We start from the raw sequence: 10591 nt of genomic DNA, 5'->3' as shown, positions 1-10591 counted from the left end.
AAAGAAAGAAAAGAGAAAAAGAAAAGCATTTCCTGAAAAGAAAGAAAGAAAGAGAAAAGAAAAGAGAAAAAGAAAAAAGAAAATTATGTCCTTGAAATAGTTAAAAAGTCACAGCTGAGCTCCTGTTGTGAGCCTTCCCCAGGCCTGGAATCAAGGGGTAAGACAAAGGTGAGGTGCATAGAGACACTTGCTGGGATGCAAAATTTAAGGGACACCAAAAAACTCAGTCATTAAGATAAATACTATTTTGATGTAATACTTTTAAAAATCAAGGTCAATGCAAAAAAAATCCACGATAAATTTTTTTTTTAGATTTATTTATTTGAGAGAGAGAACAGAAGTGAGGGTGGGGGAGCAGAGGAAGAGGGACAAGCAAATTCCGAGCTGAGCCCAGAGCCAGATGCGGGGCTCAATCCCAGGACCCTGAGATCATGACCTGAGGGAAACCAAGAGTCAGACCCCCAACCGACTGAGCCACCCAGGCACCCCTCCATGATAAATTTTTTTAAAAAGACAGGATCAGGGGCGCCTGGGTGGCTCAGTTGGTTAAGCGACTGCCTTCAGCTCAGGTCATGATCCTGGAGTCCCTGGATCGAGTCCCGCATCGGGCTCCCTGCTCAGCAGGGGGTCTGCTTCTCCCTCTCCCGCTCCCTCCTCTTGTGCTCTCTCTCTCTCTCTCACTCTCTCTCTCAAATAAAAAATAAAAATAAAAAAATAAAAAGACAGGATCAGGGGCACCTGGGTGGCTCAGTTGTTAAGCGTCTGCTTTCGGCTCAGGTCATGGTCCTGGGGTCCTGGGATCAAGCCCCGCATCAGGCTCCCTGCTTGGCGGGAAGCCTGCTTCTCCCTCTCCCGCTCCCCCTGCTTGTGTTCCCTCTCTTGCTGTGTCTCTCTCTGTCAAATGAATAAATAAAATCTTTAAAAGAAAAAAAAAAGACAGGATCAGTAATAGTGCTATTCTGAACTATATTGGAGCCTGAGGCAAAAGGGAAAAGTCGATCACATTTATAGTTGACTTTTTGGCAACCCCCCCAAAGTGAATGCCTCACTTCCTCACCCTAGTCCATCCCTGCCAGTCATACAAGTCCAAAAATGTAAACAGCCTCTCCCCAGGGGTTAAAACAAATGAATTTAAAACATTCTCTTTCCAACTGTCTCCATATTCCCAGTGGCTTGCCCGGAAGGAGCCCACCATAAATGAACCCTCAGCGCAGAGCTGCACTTGTCCCCACAGACGCCATTACCCAAGGTGAGGGGAATACAGCCAGCTGCTACAATTTTCTGATAGGCCTCTCGAATTAGACGGCAGCTGTCCGTAAGGTTGTAAAGATTGACGTTCACATCGCCTAGGTCTGCAACCATGAGGGACTGGAAGGGGAGGGCCCCCATGCTAGGGTTTGCTGTCCGAAGCATCACTGATTCTTCCCGGATCCGCCGAGGTCCAAATCTGGAGAAGGAAGAATCATCCTGTGAACCATCCCAAAAAGGTCAGAGGTCCTACCTAGGCCAGGATTTCTTAGCCTCTGCACTGCCGACATTTGGGGCTGGAGGAATCTTTGATGTGGGGGGCCATCCAGTGCCTTGTAGAATGTTTCCCCTAATCTATAACCCACTAGATGCCAGTGGCAAATTGGGATAACCAGAAAGGCCTCCAGAAGCCACCAAATGTCCCCTGGGGGCAAAATCACCCCTGGTTGAGAACCACTGATCCAGGCTATATACTTGAAGAGATTAAAGGCACGGATTTAGGAGACTACCCATCACCAATTTACTACATGACATTAGATAATTTCTTAATCTCCATGAGCCTCAATTTCCTAATCTGTGAAATAATGATATTTACCTTACTGTGTTGTTGGAGGAATTGAGTGAGGTCATCTATGCAAAGCGCCTTGCATTAAGGAGACATTTTATAAATGGTGGCATCCATACTTCAGATTATTAGATGTAAAGTGGCTGAGCTGAATCAGAAATAGCTGATGCTCACTAATTAGGAAATTACTTCAGCTGCCTTGATCTTAGAAAAAAATGCCTTGGGGTTCTTGGCTGGCTCAGGTGGTAGAGATAGAGGGTGGGACTCTTGATGTCGGGTTTGTAAATTCCAGTCACACACTGGGTGTAGAGATTACTTAAAAATAATAAAATGTATTTTTTTTTTTAAAAGCACCTTGTGTTTGAGCAATTCTTTTTGTTTTGTTTTGTTTTGTTTTGTTTTGTTTTTTATTTTATTTATTTATTTTTTTTTTTTTAAAGATTTTATTTATTTATTTGACAGAGAGAGACACAGCGAGAGAGGGAACACAAGCAGGGGGAGTGGGAGAGGGAGAAGCAGGCTTCCCGCGGAGCAGGGAGCCCGATGCGGGGCTCGATCCCAGGACCCTGGGATCATGACCTGAGCCGAAGGCAGACGCCCAACGACTGAGCCACCCAGGTGCCCCTTGTTTTGTTTTTTAAAGATTTATTTGACAGAAGTATTTGAGCAATTCTTGATCAGGTGACATCTAGAAGTTTGGGGAAGGTGCATGCAATTTCCTCTGTTCTCAGAAACAACGTCCCCTGCCCCCGTAAGCCCCACAGCCACCATCCCAGCAAGGCTGAGGAATCAGCGTGTGGAGAAGGCTCCTGTCACCAATAGATGGCCCACATGTCCAGCCCTCACCACTGCTTGATGCGGGAGGAGGGAAATCAAGGGTCTTTCAACCGATTGGGAGCATTCTGGAGCCAGCACTTCCAACCCCACCCTGGGTGAGCGGAGGCGCCCGTCCCTTTGTCTTTCGCGCCCAGTGGCCATCGGGCGGTCCACCCACGTGTCCCCGAATCCTTCGGACCTTACCTCGCCCCGGGCCGGTTGGAGGTCCCAATGTCCAGCGGCACCCCGACGAAGGCGGCGTCCAGCCCCTCGGGGGAGGCCTGCACCGGCAGCCGCATCATGGAGCAGACGCCCACCGGCCGCGCCACGAACTCGGAGCTGGGGGGCTGGTTCCGGGGCGCATCGGAGGACCGGCTGCTGGAGCTGCGGCCGGGGTGGCAGAGCCCCACGGCAGGATGTGCGCCCCCGCCGGCCCCCAGGCCCCGGGCGCACCGGGACGCGATCCGCCGCAGCATGCCGTCCGCCCGGTCCGCCCAGCTCCAGGCCCGCGGGCTGTGCTCAAAGAGCAGGCGGCCTGGGGATCTGGGCGGGCGAGGGGCCGCTCTCTCCCCGCCCCCTCTCTGGACTCTGGCCTCGGGCTCTCTCGGTAAACAAAGCCAGGCCCGGGACTCCCCACTCCGCGCCACCGCCCCGCCCCGCTGCCTATGCCCCCAAAAAACCGGCCCTCGGCCCCTGCTTCTCCCTTTTAGAGTAATATTTTTAAAGCGAAATGATTTAAAGGAAAAAAAACTTTTCTCTAAGGAAGAGAAATTGGAAATGCACTTTTTAAAAATATTGATTTTAGAAAGAGAGCGAGCGCGGGAGGGGGGGCAGGAGAGAGAAGCGGACTCTGCACTGAGCCCAGAGCCCATGGGGGGGTGAGGGGGGGCTGGATCTCATGACCCTGAGATCATGACCTCAACTGAAATCAAGAGTAGGAGACTTAAGGGACTGAGCCACCCAGGCACCCCGGGAAATGCATTTTTTTTATTTTTTTTTATTTTATTATTTTTTTTAATTTATTTATCTCAGAGAGAATGGGAGACAGAGAGCATGAGAGGGGGAGGGTCAGAGGGAGAAGCAGACTCCCCGCTGAGCAGGGAGCCCAATGTGGGACTCGATCCCGGGACTGCAGGATCATGACCTGAGCCGAAGGCAGTTGCTTAACCAACTGAGCCACCCAGGCGCCCCATTTTTTTTTTTAAATAATATATTAGGAAATGTCTGGGGTAAGATTCTCAGGAAGTAGAGTCTTCCTAAATAAACTTTTTAAAAAGGATTTAGATACCACCCCTAGTGAAGGTCACACTGCCAAGGAGTCCCTAATCTGCAATCCTCTTTCTTTCTAAGGGGAAAGGGGGGAAACCACCAGGGAAAGGAAAAAAGTGATTTGTAATGAAGTTATGTGAGCCATGCGGTGGTATTATACATTTTTATTCTCTGGAAGTTGAGATTGAATGGAAAAGGCCTGAGTTTGCTTTAAATTGTTACCTTTACAGGAAAGTCACACCTTAAACCCCACACCCCCCAGCCTCCACTCTGCAGGATGGGGGCAAAGTTTCCTAATGGTCAGTGTTGAAAGAGCCTGCAGAGCATGTTCCAGAAAAAAAAAAGCAACAATCGCTTAACACCCCTACGGGCAGATTCTATCACTATTTCTTTCATATGGTTTGTCCTGGATGTATCGTTTTCTTACCCCTGGTTTATTCTTTCATTCTTCTCACAAATATTTGCATCTACTGTGTGCCAGGGACTATTCGACAATAGCTCCAACCTGCTCCCACCTTCCGCTACTGCTGAATGCGTCCTTCCTTTAAACCTCCCTTCAGGTGTGCCCTCCTGCTCTTCTGATGACTCCCTCTCTGATGGCAGTCTTTCAATACCAAGGTGACAATTTTCACCTGGATGCAGGTAATTCACAGACCAAATCCCAGCCATTGGCTCCAGCTGCGCATTTTCTAACTCCCCACCAAGATGCTCTGACGGCACCTCAGGTGGCCTGTGGCTCAGCCGCAACGTTCCACCTGCTTCTCCTGGATCCTGCTCTCCGCCCCATCCTTTAGTAAGTCATGGTGGTTTCCTGCGGGCAAGCCCTCCGCTCGCTCCCTCTGCTGTTACTGTGGTTCCGGCCTTCCCACCTCTAGCGTTCCACGTGGTGTCTCCACTCTCCCATCAGATAATGCTTCCTGAAGCCAATCCACGTTTCTAATTCGGTTTCCCATCATACATCTTCATGTACTTGTCCCTCGAGCTATTGTTCACCTTACACAGCCCTCATTTTCTTGCCTCCTGTCCTTTGTTCATACCATCTCCTCGCCTGGAATGTTCTGTCCCATGACCCCCATCTTCACGTGCCCCATGTTCTGCTGAAGCCCACGCTCAAACTACTCTCTCTGGAACTCTTAAAACTCTTAAAATTCTCACCGTTTTCAACCCTGGACAAGTACAGGAGCTGGGATCAGAAAAAAAAAAAGTTAAATCCTAGCTCCACCCTCCGTGTATCTCAATGACTTATGGCAGGAGAGAGACCTCATTCGCATTCCCTGTGGGTTTGGGGCAACAGCTCAAAGTAGCTCCCCGTCCAGCACAACGTCTCTTTGAAGTTTCATGCCTGATCTTGCAAATTTGTGCCGTTTCATTCCGTTTCATAACACATGTTTATATTAGTATAAAAACATTTGATCTTATTTACCAGTTAAATGCTCCCCCCCATATTTTTAAGTGAAGCTATCACTCCAATAACTGACGTTGTTTAAACTAGCCACACCCATGTGTATATCCCCAAGGCACCCGATCAGGGAAGCTCAGATTTAGCATGTCAACCTGAGCAATTCACCCTTTTGAACCTATTTCCTATTCTGGCAAATGGAATGATAACCCTTGCTGGTTGTTCTTATCAGGATTGAACCAGGTCCACTGTGAAGAGCACTGTGAAACCAAAAACTGGTAAATATTAGGTAGTGTCATCATTGTATGTTTTATTTTCTCTGCTGCAGAGTTTCCTAACCAGTGGTCATAGCGCACTGGGTGTTTGCAGCTGGGTTACGAGGGGGGTGGTTACATAACATAAAGATCCCATGGTCCTTGGGGCCGCCAGCGAGGCCAGTCACCTCTGGGTGCATGCAGGCCACACAGAGCCCCTCGGAGTCTGACGTCCTGCTCTGTGACCCCTGCAAGGAGGCAGCAGGATCCGCAGCATTGGCGGCTTCCCATGCATTACCACCTGGACATCGACCTCAGAGGCCAGCTGCAGACTACACAGCTATCCCTCGGGGGTGAAGGCTCGATGCCCCGCTAGAGGAGTTGGGTGCTAGGGACCCAAGGAGGATGAGCAGAAGTGCAAGGTGCAGAGGGTCAGGGGAGGAAGAGCAAGGAGATTGGCTGGGAGGTTTGGGCCAGAGCAGCCCCAGACGGCTGACCTAAATCCGTCTTCACTTCGAATCAGATCTCTCTGTCCATTTTTGGCTGATGTCCAAACAGGGTCCAAGCTAACTTTGGAGTGACTGCTTGAACAATGCTGATGGCAGGTGGTATTAAAACTATTTAACCTCTGAGGGGCGCCTGGGTGGCTCAGATGGTTAAGCGTCTGCCTTCGGCTCAGGTCATGATCCCAGGGTCCTGGGATCGAGCCCCGCATCGGGCTCCCAGCCGGGCGGGGAGTCTGCTTCTCCCTCTCCCTCTGCCTCTCTCCTTGTGTTCTCTCTGTCTCTCTCTCTCTGATGGATAAATAAAGTCTTAAAAAAAAAAAACTATTTAACCTCTGAGATGGCCCAGGTACCAGCTAACCATAAACAGTGCACGTCAGCACATACCAAGTGGATATTTTAAGTATTTGTTCTGAAGGAACATGCTTTAAATCAGAGCTGTCATTCGTTTGAAATGCTTGCCGGGAAAGCGTTTGATTGGATTAAAAATCCATTGTTATCTCAAGAAATTTCAAATGAACAATTGTTAATGAAAGGAAAATAAGATGCTTCCATAAGTCTAACTTTTGTAAATGTTTAATATTAAAATTTTAAATTTTTATTACTTACCTGAGTTTCCAATTGTTCGTGGTTACTTGAAGAGATCCTTCTTTTTTTTTTAAAGATTTATTTATTTATTTTGAGAGCGAGAGAGAGCACACGAGTGAGGGGAGGGGAAGAAGGAGACGGAGAGAATCTCAAGCAGACTCCCCACCAATGCGGGGCAGTGCAGGGCTCCATCTCATGACCCCAAGATCATGACCCGAGCAGAAATCAAGAGTCAGGCGCTTAACCGACTGAGCCACCCAGGTGCCCCTTGAAGGAATCCTTCTTGAAAAGTCCTGGTAGTTATTGCATGTAGCCAATTCAAACATAAAACCTGATAATAAAAAGCGATATTCACAGAGGAAAGCTAAAATTCGGAAAATATTTTATTTGGAAATTTTATATAAGTTCAATATTTAATGCTGTCTAATACTTTTGTTTTTCAAATCATAATCATATAATATGTAGAGAATATAATTATTTTATTTTATTTTATTTTACCAAATCCCATACAGATCCCTAAATCCGCTCCCCACCATCCACCTTTACCTCAATGGGATATACAAATTGTATGATTTTTCAATGTGTGCCCTGACAGGAAAAAGATTCCAAAGCACCATTCTAGTGAACTCTAAATTCCAATATGTGTTTTGTCCTTTTGTTCAGCCTCTAATCACAGTGCCTCAAAAAACAAGTAACAGAATAAATGTTTGGTGGGTGAGTGAGTGGACCTTTCTGGAAGCTGTTGAGGGCAGCTCTAGGCTGATTGCTATTTCAGCCAAAAAGCCATGACAGCCAAAGAACATGAGGAAGTCATTGTGTACATTTTGGCTGTCTGCACGGATTCCCTCTGGCCTAAAGAATGATATAAGGGCTCCACAGAAGGAGTCAACAAACTTGTCTGTGCTTGCAGAGGCTCAGAAATGATCCTGCATCAGCTCCAGCCTCCCTGAGACACCTGGCCGGGGCTTTCTGGGACACTCTACTCACTGTCACACAGTTACACGGTTATATTTCCTTGTCCCCTGGCCCTAAAGAAAAATAGGTATTTTTTAGCATGTTCAGAAAACTTTCATACAGTTTTGTCAAACTCTCCACTCTTTATTTTACCTATAAAGTTACACACTCAACAATGCTTCAGGGAATACTTTACACACTCACATGAAATTACCTCCAAATAATGGCATCATTTTTTTTTAAGATTTTTTTTTATTATTTTATTTGACAGAGAGACAGAGCACAAGCAGGGGGAGCGGCAGGCAGAGGGAGAGGGAGAAGCGGACTCCCCCCTGAGCGGGGAGCCAGATGCAGGACTCGATCCCAGGACCCCGGGATCATGACCTGAGCTGAAGGCAGACGCTTAACCGACTGAGCCACCCAGGCGCCCCATGACATCATTTTTGAATCTCAAAAATAGTATGTACTATTTGAACGCGAGATTGGTTGTTTGGTCTATTTGCTTGTCGGATGGACATCTGGAGCCTGATTAATCTGACCACTTTTATCCGGACGCCAAATAAGTGGCCCGCTCAGTCTCTCTCTGGTCCAAATAAGCTTCCTGGTGCAAGAGAAAAGGGAAGGGAGAGCATGAATTTATCTAAGGAAAGACCCATCCAGTGAAGTTTAAAGATCACTGTCTTGCAGTTTCAAAGTCAAGCCAGGAGAGGGCACAGAAAACTTCTGCTTGATCTGCTAACAAGGAAGAGGAACTTCAGGAAATGGACAGAGCGCTCCTTCAATCTTCCATCAGGTGACAGACATAGTCCAGGTCATTTAGTCGGTCTGATTTCATCAGACCACAATTTTTTTTTTTAAGATTTTATTTATTTATTCAGAGAGAGCGCAAGCAGGGGGAAGGGCAGAGGGAGAGACAATCTCGAGCAGACCCCGCACTGAGCGTGGAGCTGGTCTCGGGGCTGGATCTCACAATCCCAAAACCATGACCTGAGCTGAAATCAAGAGTCAGACGCTCAACCAACTGAGCCACCCAGGCGCCCAAGCCCACAACAATTTTATTATACAGTAGGCTAGCTTAATGTGATCTTTGCACCATTTAATTCTTTCTTGAAGAAAATGTTCAGATCTTCGGCTGAGGTCATGATTCCAGCCTCCGGCTCCGGTCATGATCCCAGGCTCCTGGGATCGAGTCCTGCATCGGGCTCTGTGCTCAGCGGGGAGCCTGTTTCTCCCTCTCCCCCTGCTTGTGTTCCCTCTCTCACTATATCTCTCTGTCAAATAAATAAATAAAATCTTACAAAAAAAATGTTCAGATCTCTTCAAGCCCCAGCCAGTTTTCCTCAGCATTTCTTTTAGATGGCAGTCCTCTTTGCCTCTCTCAGGAAGTCAGCTGCTTCTGAGTAGCTCTCCTTCGCCTGCAAAGTGGAGACTGGAGGAGCTAACCTCTCCTGACTTCCTGGTGATGATGCACAGCTGAAAAGCACATGGTCAACCTTGTGTTTGGTGGGAACATTAGGTAAATGCAGGGTTATTAACTATAAACTATATACTCTGGGTAATAGATCTGACACAAGTTACTAGTGAGACTGAATACGCAGTAATTGAGGACCAAAGGGACTGTAGCTAAAAACCGAGGTTCCAGAGTGACGCAAAGCTCAGGGACACGTGGGAAAATGCTGTTTAGACAAAGCCATCTATAAGCCAACTCATGCTAGGCAATTCAACCCAAGAGAACATCATTATACTCCGTGTTTGGAGGACAAGGATCAATGCTTGAAGTACAGAGACCTCATACAATAAAACAGGTACGTTACAATGTAAAATGATAAAGTATTTGTTCTGTTTCATTATGACTTACTTTTCCATCCCAATTTCTTTCTATATTCAACACTTGATGTATTTTACATCATGATGTGTTTGTCTTTTCAATTATTCTATAAATTAAACATTTATATTTGATAAGGAAACTGGAGTGCTAAGCCAATGATGTGACCGTATATTGCAAGGCCACTTCCTCCCCAGAATCCAGGATTAGAGATGGTCTTACCTGTTAAAGGTTTCAGTCAGAGTGGTTGGAAGGGAGCGAGTCTCATCATGTATCAGACAGTTAAGAGGATAAAAAAAATCCCCCTGATTGACATCCTTCCCATAGCTGCTATCAAAATTGTTTCGGATTTCCACTTTCGACACTTAAGATCCAGACTCCAAATATTCACTTCATTACTTGAACCTGGTTTCTGGAACAATAGCCAGCTGCTATGTAATTTTTCTTAGCTCAGAGTTCAAAGACCAGAACAAGAACAGAATTCAGGCTTTCTGGTTTCTTTATTTTTTTTAAGATTTTATTTATTTATTTGACAGAGAGAGAGACAGTGAGAGAACACAAGCAGGGGGAGCGGGAGAGGGAGAAGCAGGGGCTCGATGCGGGGCTGGTTGCGGAGCTGGTTGCGGGGCTCGATGCGGGGCTCGATGCGGGGCTCGATCCCAAGACCCTGGGGTCATGACCTGAGCCGAAGGCAGACACTTAACAACTGAGCTACTCAGGCGCCCAGGCTTTCTGGTTTCTAATTTAATATCCTTGTGGATGGGTCAAATCTACCTTTTTTCTCTTGGTGTCACCCTTGACTTGATTTTCTCTTTTAATCTTTTTTAAAATCTTTAATTTGTTCTGATTACAAAAGTGATACGTGTGTATTGTACAAAGTGAGTCCATCATTGTCTACTCCCACCTAATCAAGGTTGTATTTCAACGCATAGAAGGCTTTTGAAAAAATCAAAACTTGATTTAGCTTATATTAAGTGGTTGACGACTTCCTTTTTCACCTTAAACTGCCTTGGAAATTTTCAAGATAAGTTTTTTAAAAACTGCTTTATTTAGGGGTGCCTGGGTGGCTCAGTCAGTTTAACACCCGACTCTTGATTTCGGCTCAGGTCATGATCTCAGGGTGGTGAGATTGAGCCCTGAGTCCGGCTCTGCGCTCAGGGGGAGTCTGCT

General features: G+C 46.7%; 1 protein-coding gene across 1 annotated transcript; it reads right to left on the bottom strand.

The window, feature by feature from the left end:
• Positions 1-1244: 1244 nt before the first annotated feature.
• On the bottom strand, positions 1245-3105 carry LOC123323818 (agmatinase, mitochondrial-like; the record flags this gene model as incomplete). The annotated part of the gene is made up of 2 exons (XM_044912319.1): positions 2834-3105; positions 1245-1447 (listed from the first exon to the last, which is right to left on the bottom strand). Coding segments are annotated over exons 1-2 (475 nt in total), but the record flags the coding sequence as incomplete, so codon positions are not given.
• Positions 3106-10591: the final 7486 nt, after the last annotated feature.

The sequence above is a fragment of the Neomonachus schauinslandi genome, unplaced genomic scaffold, assembly GCF_002201575.2.
Source record: "Neomonachus schauinslandi unplaced genomic scaffold, ASM220157v2 HiC_scaffold_1171, whole genome shotgun sequence".
In the NCBI taxonomy this organism is placed as follows: domain Eukaryota; kingdom Metazoa; phylum Chordata; class Mammalia; order Carnivora; family Phocidae; genus Neomonachus; species Neomonachus schauinslandi.
This window is presented reverse-complemented; position numbering and strand designations above follow the sequence as displayed.